Raw genomic sequence first — 19,651 nt, forward strand, 5'->3', positions numbered from 1 at the left:
TCAGAAGATCACTTAGCTACTTTTACTAGGGTAAGAATTACCACCTTAACATGCAAAAACAATCCATCTTCAACTAGTAAAGAATCTGAAACCAAGTGCATGTTTCTTTGTTTAATTCTGGAAATAGGTTAGGAACTAGGCATGCAGTTATGTCATGTGTTGGGCAGTTTTACACCGGGAAGAGAAAGGAAATTTGCACCCCTATTTAGGAGAAGGTCATAGCACAAATCAGGTCCCAGAGGTGCTGCACAAGAAACTAGATTTGGAATTTTGCTGCTCACAGAAGCATTTAATAAGTAACAAGTGGTGGTTTGGTCAGGAAAGCTGTAGTTGGAAATAAGCTCCATGCAAGGATATATTTAATTAGGCAGTGGTGGTCTGTCCTTAAGACAAAAGATGGAAAATATTTTCTTTATTTAGTACTGTATTACAAAAATGTCTTAGCAGGTGCTATCTTCTGTTCCTTAAATGTCCCTCTGAGCTCTGACCTGCTCCAGAAGGGATGGATCCAACATCAAATTCTAGCACACAGCTCCAGCCCTGAGAGCTCTCTGGCCTACAGGATTACATCCAAGATTATGAACATCAGGACAAAGCCTAGTAACTATCACGCTTATCCACACCTCACTTTCCTATCTATCAACTTGCCTGGGAGAACCAACAGGCTGACAAATGCCTCGTGTCCAACTGGAACATAAATGAACAGTATCACCATTACCAAGTACCCTTAACAAGCTAAAAAGGGAGTTAGAAACGTGGATTGTTTTTGCCCTGGATTATAGAGCATGCACCCTTTCTCAGGTGTGCTGAACTTTGCATTTAGGCTAGCCCAAGAGTAGGCACAGTTTAGCCAAGGCCAAGGTCTGCGTAGCTTAGGCTGTCCATTGAAAACCAACTTTGAAACAACAGAAATACCTGCCAGTACGTTGCACTGTTTGTCTCTGAGCTGATACCTGCACGTAAATGAAATAAGTGACTCTGAGAAAACAAAGCTGCTCAGGAAGCTGTCACAAGTTTGCATTGCAGCCCTTCTTCAGGGCCAAATGTCTGCTTGAATTTGCTATGCATGGAATTACACAGCCAAGTGCTGGAGTTACAGTCTGACTTTGGACAGCCAGAGTGAGAGGAAAGAAGATGCTGCAGGAGTGAGTTTCCTGGAGGTTTCTCAGCACAGACTGTCCAAACAGAAAGCCTTTTTAGTATGAAGAGCTACTGAAATGGCTCTCACTGTATCTGAGAGATTGCAAGTTCAGTCAGTAGCATCAGCACTCCAGGCAGGTATTGGCTGTGTAGAATCTGCAAGAAAGAGAAAAAAGCCTGTCAAATCAACAATTGCAGTTACCAGATTTCCACACCCTGAAGCCCTGGTTGGAAGGAAACTACCAAGTGTTCTGTGTGTTTATTCAGCTGCTCTGTTGTTGCTTTACTGCATATGACTTGAATTCTACCCCATTATGAAAAGCCATAAGTGAATTTACACAGCACACATTCCACAAGAGCACTCTTCAGAAAGCCTGAGATATCTTTGTGTACTTACCTACAGCAGAAAAAGCTGTTTCAGACAGTTTTAAGCTATTACAGATAGAAACAAGCAATGTGCTCATCATCATAGGGTAAATTTAAACAACTGCATTTACACAATCTGTTCTTTAACTCAGAAGAAAATATTATATTGCTTGAAGGATTAATATTCCATGGTTTGAAGGATATTAGAGATACCTCTGTAGAAAGACCAGCACCTTTATGAAAAGGGTTACACGTGAAGGAATCTTCTGCCTGTGTCTTAATAACTGCAATACTAGAAAACTAGGAACTTTCTTTCAAGTTTGGGATCTTTTTAAATCCAAAATGAGTTTTTTTATGGCCTAAGAAACTTTCCTGTTCATACCACAGCTAATACACCTATTTCTGGCCCCAGGCAAGTAGCTTCTGCTGCAACACATTAATAAAATACTGTACTGGCAGCGGCCCCACCTCTACAGCTAAGTATGACTAGTAAAAGCTGAGGGTTTAACAATTCCTTGTAGGAAATTATGCAAAAGAAACAGGAGACCTTCAGGTACAGCTGTTTTATTTGGCCAGCATTAGGACAAACTGCTACTAAGGGCCTCACCTTCACAATCCCATCACAGTGTGCTGAGGCAATCGCTGTGGAAACCTTCACCAGCTTTGCAGCTGACAAGTGGATCTTGAAGTGCCTGTGGAAGTGGGCATAAAGGCAGTCCATGAAGACATCCACCTCCTCTTGGGTGATCTCTCCGGGCGTTTTTTGCACCGTGTCCCACAGAGCTTTGGCATCCTCTGGGTGGATGGCGTATGAAATATCCAGGGGCTGCGACAGGCGGGGCACGGAGAAGATGAGTTCCACGGCAGAGGCAGCTCTGTCCAGCTTGCAGCCAGCCCACATGGCCACCATCCAGCTGAGGTTCAGGGGGCTGATGGCCAGGCGGCGGAAGCAGCAGTCGAAAGTCTTCTGGAACCAGCTGCCAACCAAGGACGTGTAGCTCTCGGCCCCGTGCGTCAGGAACAGGGGCAGGCAGGTGAATTGCTCCGGCACGTTCTCGGAAAGGTCATCTCCAAACACGGAGCAGAACCAGCCCGACCACACCAGTTTGTCTTCAGAGCTCCTGGAGGAGGCTTTTGACCTCGAAGAGAGCTGGGATGGGGAGAAGAAGCATTGCAATGCTGCAAAGCAAGTATAGCTTTTTTTTTTTTTTTTGTCAGCTAAAAATAGATTTTGATTGTAAGTTTTAAGTCTTTGGTAAAAGTGGTTTTTTTTTTTTTTTTTCCTTGCATCAAATACATACAATTAATCAGTCCATCCATTACATCCCTAAATTTGAATGCAATTCTGTTGAAAACAACAGAAAAATGCACTTTTAAATTCCTTAGGAACAGTCCTGAGATCTGAGTTTATGCTGCTTAACTCCCATGGGTACATCCTACAACCACTGACACAATGAACCTGACATTTCAGTAGCACATTTCACTTGAGGCAAAGCATTTCAGAAATATTAATTAAGCTCTGGCCAGGAAGTGGGATTATGCTTTATCCAGGAAGAAAAATAACCCATTCATGTCCTGGCAGTAAATTGACTGCTGAACTAAAACATCAGACAGAGATTGTTCTGTATAGTTGTACTCTGATGCTGTTAAAAAGTTGAACTCAAACTTGCTATTTACTGTATGCATTGCTTAGGGGAGATCATAGAATCAATCAGGCTGAAAAAGACCTCCGAGGTCATCAGGTCCAGCCTGTGACCAAACACAACCTTGTCATTAGACCAGGGTTTTAAGTGTGTCGCATCCAGTCTTAACTTAAACACCTCCAGGGACGGTGACTCCACCATCTCCCAGGGCACCAATTCAAATGTGTAATTCTTCCTAATTTCCAACCTAAACCTCCCCTGGCACAGCCTAAGACTATAGATGTTCCGTTCCAGTTAAAAATAGACAGGACTCAGTTTCATTAAATCACAGCGGACGCCCCAGTAGCTATTCCACCCAGCTAGGACTTAGCTTTGGGGTTTCCTTTCAAGACAGAGCGTTCCATCACAGCAAAAACAGCCGGTCTCCGTGACCAGCGCCCTCACCTGCACCAGGAGGGCAGCCTGGTCCAGCTCGCTGCCCCTGAGGTCGGCAAGGCTGGACAGGGCCACCTTGATGTCCAGCTCGACGCCCACCTCCACCGCCAGCCCCTTCTGCTTCTCGGCGGCGATGAAGGCGCCCAGCAGCCGCGCGTAGTCCCTGAGGCGGGCGCGGCGGAAGCGGTACAGGGGGGTCACGCTGTACAGCGTCCAGGCTTTACGCAGCAGGAACGCTGTTTTCTGCGGATCCGCTTTTTCCTAGGGGGAAACAAAAGAAAAGGAATGAGGTTAAAGCTTGCTTTTCCCGCGCGGCGCAGCGCGGCTGAGGGGACAGGGAGGCGCCGCCGCTGCCCGCGCCTCCCCGTACCTGAGAGCACAGCGCTGGCACGATGAGGCGGCCGCTGGAGCTGATGCCGAGGCGGCCATGGCTCCGTCCGAAGGGCAGAGCCCGGGAGAGCCGCCTGAGGCTGGGCAGGGTGCGCACCGCTCCGTCCTCCGGCGCCTCCTCCGCCATGGCCGCCGCGGCCCGCCGCCGTCGTTCGAATTTCTTCCCGTCGGCCCCCGCGCGGGGGCGCGCCCCCTCCGCCATCTTTGAGGCGGGCGGCAGTGAGGGAAGGAGGCGGCCGTGGCGGCGGCGGCTGCTTCCCCTTTTTCCCCTCCGCAGCTCTTGGTTTTCACTTCGCGCAGCTCTGTGGCGCTCCTCCCCGTGTTTCGGGCCTAGGGGCGGCTGCGGGATGGCGCTGCCCCGGCTGCTGGTGCGAGCGCTGCACCGGGCGGCCGCTGCCGCCGCACCTGCGGCTCCAGGTGAGGAGGAGCGCTGGTCCCATCCCCTCGAGATTTGGGTTCCTTTTCTCCCGGGGTACAGGTCAGGATAGTCCACACAGTCGATTAATATCACGCTTTCTGCACGTTATTTTCCCTGTATCACTTTATGAAGTGTCTTGTCTAAATCTCTTTTAATTCTAAAGGCTGTCATGAAGGTAGTGAGATTGGCTCTTGGAATTTATTTATATATGTCCAGGTCATGGCATCCTTCAGGTTCCTCCTTGCAAGCTGAGCCTCTTGCACGCTCTGTCAATGATGTGCTTGGTTCCGTGACTTAGGCCATGATTGCAGGCACACGGGGGGCTCTGTTCAAAGCTTTCTGTAAACGTGGTTCAGGCCTTCTTCCAGTTGTTTCAGGCAGGAACTGTTCAATTTACACCTGCGTGGTGGGTGTCCTCTGTGTGTGTTGAATTCTTGGTTTGTTAAGCCTTGTTCTGCTGTGTCACCACCAGGAACTGCAGTGGCAGGACAAGGGGGAATGGCTTTGAACTGAAGGAGGGCAGGTTTGGGTTGGATATTGGAAGAAATTCTTAGGGTGGAGAGGTCCTGCACAGTTGCTGAGAGGAGCTGTGGCTGCCACGTTTCTGGAAATGTCCAAGGCCAGGCTGGATGGGGCTCTGAACAACCTGGGACAGTGGAAAGGGTCCCTGCCCATAGCAGTAGGGTGGAATGAGATAAGCTTTAAGGTCCTTGAAACCCAAACTATTCTATGATTCTAGATTTAAATGTGGAATTGTCAACATCCCTCAGGATTGATCTGTGACTTTCACTTCTCTTGCTCCTGAAATTTGCAGGGAAAGTTTGCAGCAGGACTGTGTTCAAGTATCTTTATGAACTGAGAAACATAAATAATCCCTGCCTAAAATACCTTTAGACTAGCTTCATTTCATGTTTATGTCACAGTATCTTAGTGCAGATTTATATATAGGAAGTAACTTCTCCATATATATATAAAAATTTTATTGGGAGGGAAAACTCTATTATTTATTCTGTCTCATCTGCAAAAGCCATGAGAGATTATATATGTATATTTATTTATTTATTTCTATTTAAGACTTCAACAGTTTTGTCACTCGGACCAACACGTGTGGAGAGCTGCGTGCTGCTCACGTGGGACAGAAAGTGACCCTGTATGGATGGGTTCAATATCAAAGGTAAGTGCAAACCATGGTGAAAATGGAGATGATTATTTGCCAGATCCAGTCTAAGCTATGTTTCATCCAGCATTGCTCTCCAGTGATGGTCTGCATGGGTTTTTTGATTTTAGCAGGTCCTGGGTGTCTCATCTTTGGGCAGTTGTGGATGGGGACTCAGGAAAAGGAGTTAGGATTATTGCAATGTGGTCATGGTGACCTTGTTTTTGAAGACACCAGAGCATGTCCCATTGAGCAGTTTTTTGATGGATAAAGCACAATGGCAGCTGTCCCTGCTGCAGCTTGAAGAAATCAAGATTTGTGGTTCTGGGTCTGTCACTGTGGATTGTTCATGTGGAACTTTTTATGGGATGAGTGTTCCCCTTCTTGACTTATGATTGGATTCTGTTGTTGTTGTTTTTATTCCATGTGAACTTTAGTTTTATTGCTCATTTAATTGTTTTTAGCTGAATGATGTTTCCCAGCAGGAGAATTCACATGTCCAGAATCCCAGCTCTGTGTGCATGAGAGCTCAAGTTAAAATCCTGCCTCTCCTGGTTATTTGTGTGTTGTCTGAGGCTGGTCACAATGTGAAGTAAATTGTTCAGGTTAAGTTCAGGTGTGGGAAAAGTGTCTATAATTCAGTACTTGGAAGTGCTTTGGGATGAATTGCAGGGTACTGAAAATGTAGCTAGTTGACATACGTTTTAAAAAATAGAAACTACTACATTTGTGAAAAAAATGTTCTTCCTTTTGTGCTTTTCATGGATCAGACAAGGCCTGTTTCTAGTTTTGAGGGATTTCCAGGGACTGACCCAGGTCATCATTCCTCAGGATGAGGTAAGTGCTACCAAACCATGTGTCTGTGTTTTCATTTTTCCTTTGGTAGCTTGGCTTCAGCAGCCGCTTTGTCAGACTGAGTGCTCTGACTCACAAGTAGATTGAAGTGTCATGAGAGCCCTGACCTGACGCTGCAACAGAAGCATCAGTGCTGTTTCCCCTGCCTTAAGAGTGATTTTGGATTGAGGTGCTTGGCCACAGTGCCTTTGTCCTGTTCTTTGAATCCCTCTGAGGCTCTGTCCTCTCCCTGCAGGCACATTCCCACGTGAAGGAGCTGCTGTCCAACGCCCCGGTGGAGTCTGTGGTGAGAGTCACTGGGACAGTGTCCCCTCGGCCCCTGGGGCAGGAGAACCCGGTGAGGATGGGGTGTGGGGGGCTTGCAGGGCTTTTATTCCCTGAAGGAAACATCCTTGGATGGTGGGATTATGGTGGGCTTTGTGTCAGAACATTGCCACGGGTTCTGGCTGTGTGACAGCCCATCCTCAGATAGTGTGAGGTGAAATAAGTGCTATGTCAGATAACAGGAGAATCTCAGAGCACATTACAGACACCCGCAAATTAAAGTGGATCTCAGCCCTTTGCAAGGATAATGCTGGCTTTTCCATGCTTTCAGAGTGTGGTGGGAATTTCTTTTGCTTGAAAATAAACATTGTCATGTCGAGTTCCACCTGTTTCTTGACTTTGATTGTCTCCTTGTATAGGAAACAGAGGTTGAATAATTTTTTAATGTTCTGCATTCCTCAGCTGTCATTGTAATCAGCTGTAGACTGATCTTTCAGGGTTGTACATATAACTGGCAGATCTAAAAAGAGGACTGTACTTATGATCATAACTCCTTTTTGCTCCATCTCGTAGATGTCCACTTAAAATCCAGGCTTCAAGCAATGCCTTTATTTCTTTTATTCATTTCTTGTTTTGTGGGAAGGTTGTGTGTCCTTTCCCCTGGTAAATAGTGAGAGTTCTGCAGGATAAGTGAACTTTGCTGTGCCTCAGTGCTATGTGAGGGGAGCTGCCTCCCCTCCCTCGGGATAGAGTCAAAAGAAGACCAGTTCTGAGAACTGGTGTTTAGAACTGGAAGTTCTGAGAGGTTCCATCATTTGCCTTTTTTGACTTGTGTTAAGGGCTGCTGCTGCTCGTGTTCACTGAAACACACAGTGTGGTTTTGCTGGGGCTAATGTGTTTATTGACCAGTATGCTACTGGGAAAGAAGCTGCCATTTTTGGTGAGGTGACTTGTGCTTCTTTGAACAGAAAGAAAACCTGGAAAAAATCTGTCCTTGGGAGAAGCTCTCTGATTTATACACTGTGTTAGAAGGCAGGGAGGGTAATCACATTGCTTCTTTTTTTCCCTTTGACCATCTGTGAAATAGCTTTGTCCAACTGTTTGGAGTTTAATTTTTTTGCCTTTTTGTTCTAGAAAATGCCAACAGGCGATATTGAAGTGAAGGCAGAGACTGCAGAGATCCTAAACTCCTGCAAGAAGCTGCCTTTTGAAATCAAGGATTTTATCAAGGTGTTTGTGTTTTTCTTTTCTTTCTCTTACCAAAGTGGTGGCTTTTCACTAAATTGAGAATTTGCCCAGGGTGATGGCAAAACATCTGAGAGCTGAATCTGGTTCTCCCCACTTCACTCTGGAGGAATGATGGTGTTTAAAACAGAGGTGCTGTCTATTTGCTGGGAGGATTTATTTCCAATTAGAGCTAAGCGGAAATCAGGGCTTGAATGATACCTGATTTCTGGAAGCACTGATGGCAAAGGAAAGAGTGAAAGAAATGCTGGGGTTTCTGAGTGTGAAATGAGGCTGTTTTATTTGACTATTGGAATCGCAGCATGGTTTGGGTTGGAAGGAACCTTAAAGATCGTCTTGTTCCAAACCCCCTGCCATGGGTAGGGATGCCACCAGGTTGCTCAGAGCTTCATCCAACCTGACCTTGAACACTTCCAAGGATGAGGCAGCCACAACTTTTGTGGGCAGTTTGGTTTTTTGTTTCAAGCGATTGCCATATTTGTGTGGGTTGTACGTAACAGGCACATTCTGGCAACCGAGCACCATCCCTTTATTCAAGCTTCTCCCTTTTTCTCTGTGGTTTTAGGAGCACCTTCACTGGACATGCAGTTTGAATTCTGTCTCTTAACCCTGACCCTCTCTCCTCCCCAGAAGTCAGAGGCCCTGCGGATGCAGTATCGGTACCTGGACCTGCGCAGCTTCCGGCTGCAGTCCGCCCTGCGGCTGCGCTCTCGCGTGGTGATGAGGATGCGCGAGTACCTCTGCAATCTCCACGGTGAGGGAGCTGCTTGGAGCAGCAAACATTCCAGCTCTCCCTGCTGCTTTTTCCTTGTGCTGGCAGAGATTCCTAACCAACTTGTTACTCCAAACTGGTTCCACTTAATAAGGACATGTCTGCTTGAGGTGGGGTCTTTAAGTGGGATGTTGTCAGGCCTGAGGAAGCTGCCCACAGAAGTTGTGGCTGCTCCATCCCTGGAAGTGTTCAAGGCTAGGTTGGATGAAGCTTTGAGCAACCTGTTTCAAATTAGCTGTTTCCAATGAGAAGAGACTTTGCGGGTAGTTGCCCTCTTTTGGTCACCCAGTTGAGACATGTCAGAGGGATGGATTTTGTTTAGGGCTTTTGCTTCTCTTAAAATCAGGAAATTATTTTTGGAAAATCAATGCATGGTTCAGAATATATAGAGAATTAACACATTTTCAGCCTGTTTGGAGTCCTCTGTCATCAGCAGTTCTGTCAGGACATCAGAGTAGCTCAAAGCCTTTAGATCTGTCATTACAGGGATAATTATTAGAAGTAATAAAGTGTGTTGGTTTTGGAGAGGCTCCATGGTGTGCTAGATGACCTATTTTCCTGACTAACCCTACTCTAGCCTACTCTGTCATGTTAGTTCTCCCTCCTCTCAGCATATTCTGTGTTTGTTCCCCAGGGTTCGTGGATGTAGAAACTCCAACTCTGTTTAAAAGAACCCCAGGGGTATGTATGTGATGCTTCTTGGCCTCCTACAGCTGCACAGTCAGGGCTGAATCATTTCCAGTTGCCACTCAGCCTTCGTTGCTTTTCCCTTGCTAAATAACAGCTTGTGGATCTTCTGATATCATCCACAGATCCTATCAAAAGTAGAGGAAGAGAAAGGGGAGAGGTGGTAACTCATGTCTTAATTTTGAACCTTCAAACAAGATAAACTTCTGCCTTGTAGAGCACATGTTGAATCCAAGTCTAACCTGGGATTATAAACCCAAAAACCTTTGATGCACTGTCTTTTCAGCATTTATCTCTTAATCAGTAGGTTATTGTAGAGGTCATACTCAAGTAAATTTAATTTCTGATTTTATATTCCTTTCTTTCACTTCAAAAATAGTCAGAGAGAGGAGAGCTGTAGCTGAGGAATTGTTGATGCAGCTACTCTGGAGTTCTTGCACTTAAACCCCAGTCTTGGCTGGTCTATTATGCATTAGTCTCTCAGAGAAGATGGTGGAGAATTCTCCTTTCAGATATTTTGGACCAAGTTGGTTAACAAATGTGAAGTGTAATGTACAAACAGCCATTTCCTCACATGTGGGATTTTGTAATGGGAAAAAATAGGTCCTTTCTTCTTGCACTTCCAGTGTTTGCTCTGTCAGGAATTGGGGCCGCTTACTTGCTAACTCTGTAAATTTTCTTTCTGATGCCAGGGAGCCAAAGAATTCCTTGTGCCCTCGAGGGAAGCGGGCAAGTTCTACTCTCTGCCACAGAGTCCTCAGCAGTTCAAGCAGCTCCTCATGGTTGGAGGCCTGGACAGGTAAAAGTGTCTTGGCCTCGTGTTCTCTGCATGTCCTGTCTAGGGTTTGATTGCTTTATCTGTGAAGTTTAGAAACTTCCCTAAAAAAACTTACTGCCAAGGATTTGTGTCTTGAAGAGGGATCCTTAAATACTTGGGACTTTATAGTCAGATGAAATGTATCCTTCTGGAATGCTGAAATCTTTACTGCTGTGTTAAATTCAAACCTCATCTGAAGCAAAGCCTGCCTGAAGGGCAGAAAATCTAATGTGTAATGAAAGCTGCTCCAGGAGTAACCTGCAGAACTAATTGAGGTGAGGCTGGGCAGCTGAGCATGACTGAGACAAGGAAAAGCATGTCAGGGTGCCCAAGTGCAAAGCTTTTGATTGGGCTTACTTCTCCAAATCAGATGGATGGGACAGGGAGACAATTGTTCACACGGTGAACTGCAGGCCAGGTCTTATCTGAGAGTTTTGCATGGCTGTTAGGAGAGTTCTGGAGTGGAGTGGAAGGTGGAGTTAAGAGTTGAGTGTGCTGCCCTTGGGGGACAGCTCACCTGGCAGTCTCCATGTGCCTCTGGAAGATGTGGCTGGAGATGGATACAGCTGCTGATAGAGTTGCTTCTACTCAAAATTCCATTCTTGTGAAGGGATGGGAACAAAGATCATCTCCTGTGGGAACAGAGCACTCTCTCTCTGATTTACTTCTTTTTTCCTTCTCTTTTGTATGATCAATTCTATAGCCACAGTTGAGTTCAGGATACTTTAAATCATTATCTAAGTCAAAGTGTCACTGCAGGTACTTCCAGGTCGCTCGCTGCTACCGGGATGAGGGTTCACGGCCTGACAGGCAGCCAGAATTCACCCAGGTAACCAGCCTCTGCTGCCTTGCTCCCTGCTCCTCAACCCAAGTGGCTTAGAGCTCTTTTCCCTTCTGGAGGCTTAGTCTGTGCTAGTCTGGTGCTGCCTGCGGGGGTACAGAGTTGTTTGGGGTGTGTTTCACAGACACAGCCCGTGGAAATTGGTGTGGGATGAGTGTGTGGTTCCTGTCCTTGGCTGGCTGCAGTGCCCCAGGTGCAGATGGGGGAATTGCATTGCAGCAGTGATTCTAATTTGATGTTACAATCTCCTCCTGTCCTGCTAGGTCAGACATCCCATTCCTCAGCCTTGAAATCCCAGGCTGAGTTAGCCTGGTTCACTCAAGACTGCTTCTGTGTCCTTGTCATCCTTACCTCATTCACTCTCTGAGGAGGTTGTTGCCTGAGTCATCAGCCTGGAGAGTGATCCTAAGCATATTCCTGGCCTAATGCAGTCATGCTGTGATGTCATTTTGTGTATTGTTTCTTGTTTTGCTGGCTGTGTACTCACAAGTAGCACTGTGAAAGCACAACCTTTAGCTAATGTGGAATTCCCCCCTTCTTCTCTGTTTTAAGATAGATATAGAGATGTCATTTGTAGATCAAGCTGGGATCCAGAGGCTCATAGAGGGCCTCTTGCAACATTCCTGGCCTGAGGAAAGAGGCTCCATTATGATTCCTTTCCCTTCCATGACATACGAGGAAGCACTGGCTGAGTATGGGACTGATAAACCAGACACTCGCTTTGGGATGAAGGTGAGGGTTTGCCCGTTGGAAATGTGCAGCTTTTCCTTTCAGTCCGTGTTTTAATAACCTTTGGATCATGGATATGTGGTCGGCTGGAGTTTTGAGTGCTGTAATTTACCCAAGGTGCCTGTCCCATTGTTGCTGCTTTGTGCAGTCTGCTGAAGAAGAGAGGATTTAATCAGTTGACTGTGAAAAATATATGTTCTAATAAAACTTTATTTTAAAGGTGATGTAGTGCTAGGGAGCAATGCATCTTGACTGTTTCAGGAGCAAAAGCTTCTAAAAGGGAGCACTGTGGAAGGTATTAACACACAGGTGCAGGAATTTTTGCTTTGTATTCCTACCAGCAGTGCTTTTTTTCTGTGCTCTCTCCTTTGTCAGATCGTGGATATCAGTGATGTTTTACGAGGATCAAACATTCACTTTTTGCAGAATGCCCTCAGTTACCCAAGTGCTTCCATCAGAGCCATTTGTATTCCTCAGGGAGTGGTAAGTGAAGCTCTTACATCCTGTTTATGGTTTATGTGGAATAAATAAAATGCCAGTTTGAATTCCTTTGTTGGTATGGGAATGTTCCTTGCTATTACTGGTGTTCTAAAGGGAGCTTGGGATTGGTTGTAATCCATGTCAGGTTGGGCTGAGTGGTGTTAGAATGATAAGGCAACAGGAAGAGTATTTTAGCCTTATGAAGAGGAGGAAAACAACAGAGCTGTGAGATCCCATGAGGATAGGGAACCCTCTCGGGGTTTCACCTTGCTTTCTATCACCTTTTTGATGTGTATCTCAATAATAAATTGTGCCTTGTGACAGGAGATTGAAACAGGGCTGGGCATGGCACAGCTCTGAGCTAGGTAGAGAAGGGTCAGGTGGTTCCATGTCTTCCTCCTGTTTGCTTTAGCTGCATTTTGGGTACAATTTGTGTGTTGTAATGAGAATGTCACGGACCAAATCCAAGGCTGACAATAGATGTGGAAGACCTTTGACACAGCCCTGCATTTTGGCAAGGAAATAGATTTAATTCTGGCTATAGGCATCTTTGTAGCTTGGACAGTATGGAAAAAACAAATCCTCTAAATATTGAGTTTTATCTGGGGAGCAGGGCTCTGTGGCCATGATTTCCCTTAGGATTCCTTTCATTTTGGCACAAAGTGCAAGTTAGTGGCTTCCCACGAGAGGGCACAGATGTGTTTGAGCAACACAAAAATGGCATCTAGACTTACCCTAAACACTGGAGTAGCTGAGAAAAAAATCAAGATCTTGATGCAGGTCCTCATTTACTGCATGGCTTTGCATGCAAGAGTCAGCCCAGTCGTTTTTTTCTCTGTTCTTCCTCCAGTTTGAGCTCTGCATTCCCCATCCACAGTGTGGTGGTGTAACCTTGTTTTGCAGGCTGGAGGCAGAGTGATCTGACCCTGCTGACCAGATATATTTATTTGTGAGAGGGGGGAAAAAATACAGATCTGGAGGGGTCTCTTCCCGAAAGGAGCCCTCAGAGCAGACACCTAGTCCAGTGCCAAGGACCCTGTCCTGTTCCACAGCTTTCATAAGAACTTGAACTAGAAACAAAAGAATTGGGAAGTTTGGAACCAGCTTAGTAGATTTGATACCTAGTCAAGTTATCCAAGCTGATCTTTGCTGTGTCTTCTCTTGCTGTTTCCCCAGAGATATCTTACAAATAAAGACTTGGAGTCATTGAAGGAGTCTGCAAAATCCCAGTTTAACCAGGTGAGACAGAAACTCTTCTGAGGCTTTGGGAAGGGTGAGTGATAGAGGCAGAGGAAGGTAGGAGAGCAGTTTTTAATAGTTGAGAGTCAGAGCCTGAGTATGTAATGCTTCAAGGCAAGAGAGGGCAGCACCGCACTGAACATAGCCTTACCTTTCTCCAGGAAATCATGGAAATTATCCGCAGACCTGATGGAAGCTTGAAGTCTCTGCTTACCAAGTTCCTTGGTGAGAAGGAGCAGTCAGAGCTCATCCAAACACTGAACATGCAGGAGGGTGATATGGTGCTGCTGGCAGCTGGAGAGCACAAGCAAGTGGTAGGAGGCATTTCTTGGGTGGCTCTGTGAACTGAATGTTGCTGGTGATGGTTTTGATGTTATCTGACCTTAGTCTGATTCTTTTTATTATTAAAATAGGTCATCATCTAATTTTCTGTTTCTCTGGAACGGCAGCTATAGCAACAGCAGATAAAGCATGAAATGTGCCTATTACTTTATGGCCTCCAGTCAAATTCTGGGCAGGACTTGTAACTGAAATGAAGGCTGAAATATAAAAAACCCTGCAACAAATCAATGCCTTCTTTTCTTTTAACTTCATTTTTAAAGCATCAAACAGATTGGAAAAATGAGGTCAACTAGGTAATTGTGTCTCCCATAAGTGCATGACTTATTAGCAGCAATGGTGGGAGATTCTATTCCTACCCTTCTCTCTATTCTTGCCAGCAGATGTTGCTGGCAAGAATAGAGAGAAATAAAACAACAAAACAAAGCATTGTTTTATTATAAGGTGTCATGCTTTGCTCAATAGCCAACATTTTGTTGTATTCTCTTCTGTGCCTTCATTTTTCTGCAAAGTGTGGATCTTACATGTGGTCCCCCAGTTAATCCACATATGTGGAGCTGGAGATTAGTCTAATCAAGTTCTGAAGATGAAATAGCTGAAAAAAAATGGACTTCCAAGCTCCTTACTTGGTCTCTGTCAAACCCTGCTGCTGCTGCTGCCTCAGCAGGAAGGTGGTATATTTCAGGATATGAGGTTAAAGTGTTCAAGGCAACTATGTATTCCAGCTGATGCTGCCTGTGGTACTTCCTTTATGGAACACTCTTTGCCTGGTGGGTGTTTGAGTTTCCCTGATGGTGAAATCACCCTGTCTCATCTCTCCCTTCTCTGTTGCAGTGCTCTGCTTTAGGAGCCTTACGGTTGTTGAGTGCCAACCTCCTGGAGGCAGCTGGGCTGGCACTCCGTGATCCCACAGCCTTTCACTTCCTCTGGGTGGTGGATTTCCCCCTTTTCCTCCCCAAGGCCGAGAATCCCACTGAACTGGAATCTGCTCATCACCCCTTCACTGCCCCTCATCCTTCAGATGCCAGCCTCCTGTATTCTGATCCCACAAAGGTAACCAACTTCCTGCCTGCCATGCTGGCTCTTTTACAGCTGCTCCCATGGAAAACCAGAGAAGCAGCAGCTGGGTTTAAAAGAGTGTAAAAAGACATGTTGTTTCATGGGACTGACTGCACAAGGAAGATGTAGATATGTTGGAATGAGCCCAGAGGAGGCTGCTAAGATCATCAAAGGGTTGGAGAACTTCTGCTATGAGGAAGGGCTGGAGAAGTTGAGGTTCTTCATCCTGGAGAAGAGAAGGCTCAGGAGCAACATTAGAGTACTTTCCAGTGTCTAAAGAGGCTACAAGAGAGCTGGAGAGGGATATTTTGCAGGGGCAAGTAGTGATAGGACAAGGGGAAATGGTTTTAAACTGAAAGAGGGTAGACTTAGATTGGTATTGGGATAAAAATCTTTCCTGCAAGGCACTGGCACAGATTGCCAAGAGCAGCTGTGGCTGACCCAACCCTGGCAGTGTCCAAGGCCAGGCTGGACAGGGCTTGGGGCAACCTGGGATAGTGGAAGGTGTCCCTGCCCATGGCAGAGGGTTGGAACTAGAGGATCTTTAAGGTCCCTCCCAGCCCAACCCAAACCATTGTGTGATTCTATGATCTTGTATGTGTCTGGAAGAGATGGCTTCCTGATTACTGCAAATAACAAGTATTCATGTGTGCCCCAGCAAAAGGAGCTGACAGGAAACAGAAATCTTATATTCTGACCCTTCTCGTGTGGTCTGATGAACCTTTGAAAAGGATTTGTTCTTCTCCCACATCAGTCAGAGGCACTGCATGCCTCCAGCAGGACTGGTACCTGAATTGCAATGTACCCCTGACAGAGCAGTTTTACAGAGTTCCATGGCTTCATTCCCAGTGTCTTTGCCACCTCTGTGCAGGTTGTTTTTAGGTGCAGCTGTGGCCCAGCCTCACCAAGGTGCCTGTCCCTGTCTCTCTGCAGGTCCGTAGCCAGCACTACGACCTTGTGCTGAATGGCAATGAGGTTGGAGGTGGCTCCATCAGAATTCACAGTGCAGAACAACAGCGTTTTGTGCTGGAGAAAGTGCTGAAGGTAACACCTACAGATGCCTCTAATGCTTTCTTGGAGATTTAAAAGCACTGATTATTTGAAATATTAATTGCATATTCTGAAAGAAACACTCAAGTTCTTCTCAGATAAAGACATCTGAGCAATGGATGATTTCCTTGTACCTTCATCTTGTATTGCTAATAGGAAGAGCATTGCTTGTCCAGTGACGCCTTTTAATGTGATTTTGCAGGAGGACTCCGAGGTACTTTCCCATCTGATTGAGGCTTTGGAATTTGGAGCTCCACCTCACGGAGGAATTGCTCTAGGTAAGTGATCTGTAGCTCTACAGATGCAGGACTTTAGTGGTTTTTTAGGGTTTGTTTGTTTGTTTGGGTTTTTTGTTTGGTTTTTTTTGTGGTTTTGTTTTGGTTGTTTGGTTTTTATGGTTTGTTTGTTGTTGTTGTTGTTTTTTTTTTGGTTTTTTTTTTTGCATACTAGGTCCTGGGAACAAGGCTCATGGTTGTTAGGAAAAGGCTTGTTGCTTCCATCTCTGCAGCAGCTTTGTGGAAAGAAACATAGGTCTGGTCACCAAGAGCAGAAAGTTGGGGTGTTCTTCCCCAGAATCACAGTAGGATTTAGGTCTTAAGCAAGGACATTAGTGGCTCTAAGGATGGTCCTCATCTCCTGATCTGCAAACCCTGTATTCAGTGAGGTTGTGTCAGCTTTGTTCCCATTCCTATGCAGCCAGAGCAGGATCCCTGTGCTGCCTGCCTGGAGGCATGGGGCAGCAATGGCACTTTGTGTTTCACACCCTTCCCTTCTTGCTGCCATCTCACTTCCCTTCTCTCCTCGCCTGTTTTGCTCATTAGTTCAGAAAATGTCAGGGCTTGGTTTTTTTCCCTAGAACAATGCAAGTTCCTGGGTTAAAGAAAGAGGGGAAAAAACCCAACCAACCAACCCCCTCCCTACACTCACCAAAATAAAAAAGCCTACAAAAAACAAAGGTATTTTAACGTGTGGTCTTGCAGTTTAACTTTCCTCCATCCAGTCACCCAGAGGTTTTTTGTTCCTCTTGAATTCTTCTTAGTAGTTGTAATCCTTCCAAACTGGTTGATGCAGAGCTCTGAGCTGTAAAGCTCAGCCCTGCCAGTGTTCTGCCATTCAGCTGCCCAGGTTTTCTTTCACTGTGTTTGCTGTCCGTGTCCTGCAGCCCTTAGTGTGTTACAGAGCTTCCTGCAATATTGAAAAGCTTTATTTTGGTAGACATTTCTGCTCTCGAGGCAAATCTGTTTCTCTGCTACCAGCTGAGATTAATTTTTTTTCTCCCTTACTTGCTTCACTCTTTTTCTTCAAGCTCAGTGATATTACCTCCTCAATCTTTCTGATTTTTCTGACGCAGGGGAGGTAATACAGGGCCATAACTCAAGTGTTTCACCAATTTGTTTTCTGCTTGTAGGACTTGACAGGCTGATCTCTCTCATTGTTGATGCTCCAAGTATCCGGGACGTCATTGCCTTTCCAAAATCCTTCAGGGGACGAGACCTGATGGGCAATGCTCCAGACTATGTCACTCCAGAAGAACTAGAGCCATATCACATTCAGGTTGCCTGGCCTCTTGAAGAAAAAGAGGCAAAGAAAAACTGACTTCACGCCAGTGGTGTAAGCTGATCTGATCAACCAGTGGCGGTTACAGCTTCTAAAGGCCGGGATTCAGTTCAGAAAACATCAGCTGTTGTGGCAGGGTGGGGGACAGTCCAACTCCACTGTACTGTGGCAGTTGCAGGATGGAGTGGGAAGCAGATAAGGGGTATTCCTGATAGAAATTCATCTTTGGGAGGTAATGGGAAGGACATGCAAAAAAGCAATAGCAAAGAAGATAATTTTAGCATAGGATATTGAAACTGCTTCCTTTAGGGTGTCATATTGGAGGGAAGATGGGTTCTGGTTTTTCCCAATTTTTACATGTCCTTTATAAAGTATTCCTCCTCCAATCTGGAGGAGATAGTCAGCTACCCTGTCAGGAATTAAATCATGATCCTCATTAAATCACATCAGCTGAGCACTGTGACAATAAAACTGTGCTGGACCAGGAGCTCTGAACACTGCACAGCCAAACTTCAGTGCAGCCAGCAACTTGTCTCCTGTTGGAGGATACCACATCATGCAGGACTTTGCCATGGGAATTCACACTCAGCTGTGTTTTCACTTTGAAGGAGAGGGAGAGAAGCATCAATGATGTTTGCAACAGTTGTCCTTGTAATACTGGTCAAAGAGGTGTTGATCTGTCTTTGGGGCCTGTGGTCCTGGTGCTTTCAGCACAGTCATCCAGGAGTTTGTATGTTTATAAATAAAGTCTACCTGGCAGTGTGGTTTTGCCTGAGTGTAGCTTTGGGCTTTCTCTACAGCAGCAAGCTGTCAGTTTGGCTTTGTGACCCCTGGCCCCTCCAGGAGATGACAAGAAATCTGTGGGAGCACAGCATGAGCTTCTGTGAGCTCTGTCTGTTCCTGCAAACCTGCTGCTACAGTGGTGAGTAAGGCAGCAGCAAGTTCCTCCCAGGGAACTGTTCATCCCTGTCCCACAGCAGAACATCCACAGTGCAGGGGTGACTGTTCTGAGGAGAGGTGGAAGTGAGGAAACTGAGGAAAAGAGTTTCCTAGATGAAGATTGTGCAAAGGAAGAAAAGGGAGAGCTCCTTTTCCAGTAGCGTGCTGGTGGGATTCTCAGCAGCCAAAGTGCGAGTTGTTGTTATTTCAGTTTAAATTTTTTTTGTTTCTTAAAAGTTTCCAAGCCTATCCAGAATATTTCAGGTTGAGCCAAGCTGAGGAGAAATTGCAGCCTTTGATTTCAGCTGGGACGGACAACAGGAGGCACATGCCAGAGGAAGTGCTGGACAGAAGCACAGGACAGAAGGAAGACTGAGCTGATATTGAGCTCCAGCCTGTCCTGCAGGTTGTCAGATCCTGGTCTGCTCCAAGGGTTGGCCACTCTTTCAGTCTCCACATCGTGGGATAACACTGCATGGTGGTGTTCACAGTTGTTATTTAAATACTGAACTGTCCTGTTGATAAGAATCGGTAATGCAGCTCTTCTCCTTAAGGGTGGTTTTTGGGTTTTTTTGAGTACCATCCATAGAAAGTGACACCAGAGCTGACTTGCTGCTGCTTTGCAGATCATAAAATGATGGAGTTACTTGTGTAAAAGAAAAATACTTCCTTTGCTTCTGGCATGATTGTTACTTTCAGTCTCAGAGCTAGTTGAATATTATTTAAGGCAAAACAAAACAATCCTGGATTTGTATTCACATTCATTGTAGCCAAACACTGAATTCCTTCATTTTTTCCTTATATGGGCTGTTCACTTCTACTTGAAATCAATTCATCTGTAGTTAATTTTTTTTTCTTTCTCTGAGTAGAAGCTGTCAGTAATGGAGTGAGGATCAGTTTTCAGAGAGAAGCTGACCTGAAAAATGGATCCCTAAACAGATCCATGATAAACTTTATGATCTTCGTGGGTCCCATCCAACTGAGGACATTCTGTGACTTTAAAAGCAGTTATTTAATTTTTGTTGTTGTTTTTGCAGGGAGGAGAGTCACCCTGGGGCAGTTATACCAGATATTTTTGTTTTTCTGACTTGTCAGTGGTGATACAAAGTACAGCCACTGCAGACTATGTGTTGTAGTCAGACTGCTGATTTAGAGGATGCTGGATTTTCTGATTTCATTTCTTCACTGGTAGTGTGATTAAGATTTGCATGGAATTTGCTTGAGGATCAT

At 45.5% G+C, this 19,651-nt stretch overlaps 2 protein-coding genes across 6 annotated transcripts; one reads left to right on the forward strand and one right to left on the reverse strand.

Annotated features, from left to right (window-relative positions):
* Positions 1 to 384: 384 nt before the first annotated feature.
* On the reverse strand, positions 385 to 3,804 carry CENPL (centromere protein L; the record flags this gene model as incomplete). The annotated part of the gene is made up of 3 exons (XM_053950472.1): positions 385 to 1,296; positions 2,114 to 2,685; positions 3,594 to 3,804. Coding segments are annotated over 3 exons (855 nt in total), but the record flags the coding sequence as incomplete, so codon positions are not given.
* A 156-nt stretch (positions 3,805 to 3,960) lies between these two features.
* DARS2 (aspartyl-tRNA synthetase 2, mitochondrial) lies at positions 3,961 to 19,448 on the forward strand. 5 transcript variants are annotated; one of them, XM_053950887.1, is made up of 18 exons: positions 3,961 to 4,391; positions 5,467 to 5,566; positions 6,319 to 6,385; positions 6,639 to 6,740; positions 7,802 to 7,897; positions 8,543 to 8,666; positions 9,319 to 9,365; positions 10,064 to 10,170; positions 10,948 to 11,017; positions 11,582 to 11,761; positions 12,134 to 12,241; positions 13,415 to 13,477; positions 13,639 to 13,791; positions 14,651 to 14,869; positions 15,809 to 15,919; positions 16,128 to 16,203; positions 17,334 to 17,536; positions 18,283 to 19,448. In XM_053950887.1, exons 1-17 carry the CDS (start codon positions 3,977 to 3,979, stop codon positions 17,519 to 17,521), a joined length of 2,226 nt encoding a protein of 741 aa, XP_053806862.1. In that variant the 5' UTR covers positions 3,961 to 3,976; the 3' UTR covers positions 17,522 to 17,536; positions 18,283 to 19,448. The 5 variants fall into 5 exon arrangements, with proteins under 5 accessions (XP_053806862.1, XP_053806864.1, XP_053806861.1 ...); XM_053950889.1 differs by having other exon boundaries at positions 18,286 to 19,448; XM_053950886.1 differs by lacking the exon at positions 18,283 to 19,448 and having other exon boundaries at positions 17,334 to 18,246.
* The last annotated feature ends 203 nt before the right edge of the window (positions 19,449 to 19,651 follow it).

The sequence above is a fragment of the Vidua chalybeata genome, chromosome 9, assembly GCF_026979565.1.
Source record: "Vidua chalybeata isolate OUT-0048 chromosome 9, bVidCha1 merged haplotype, whole genome shotgun sequence".
NCBI classification, from domain to species: Eukaryota; Metazoa; Chordata; class Aves; order Passeriformes; family Viduidae; genus Vidua; species Vidua chalybeata.

Coding starts and splice junctions, on each gene's coding strand:
- DARS2 (XM_053950887.1), top strand. CDS start 3,977: ATGAGGCGGCCGCTGGAGCTGATGCCGAGGCGGCCATGGCTCCGTCCG. Junction 11,762..12,133: donor ACACTCGCTTTGGGATGAAG/GTGAGGGTTTGC, acceptor CTCCTTTGTCAG/ATCGTGGATATCAGTGATGT. Junction 12,242..13,414: donor TTTGTATTCCTCAGGGAGTG/GTAAGTGAAGCT, acceptor CTGTTTCCCCAG/AGATATCTTACAAATAAAGA.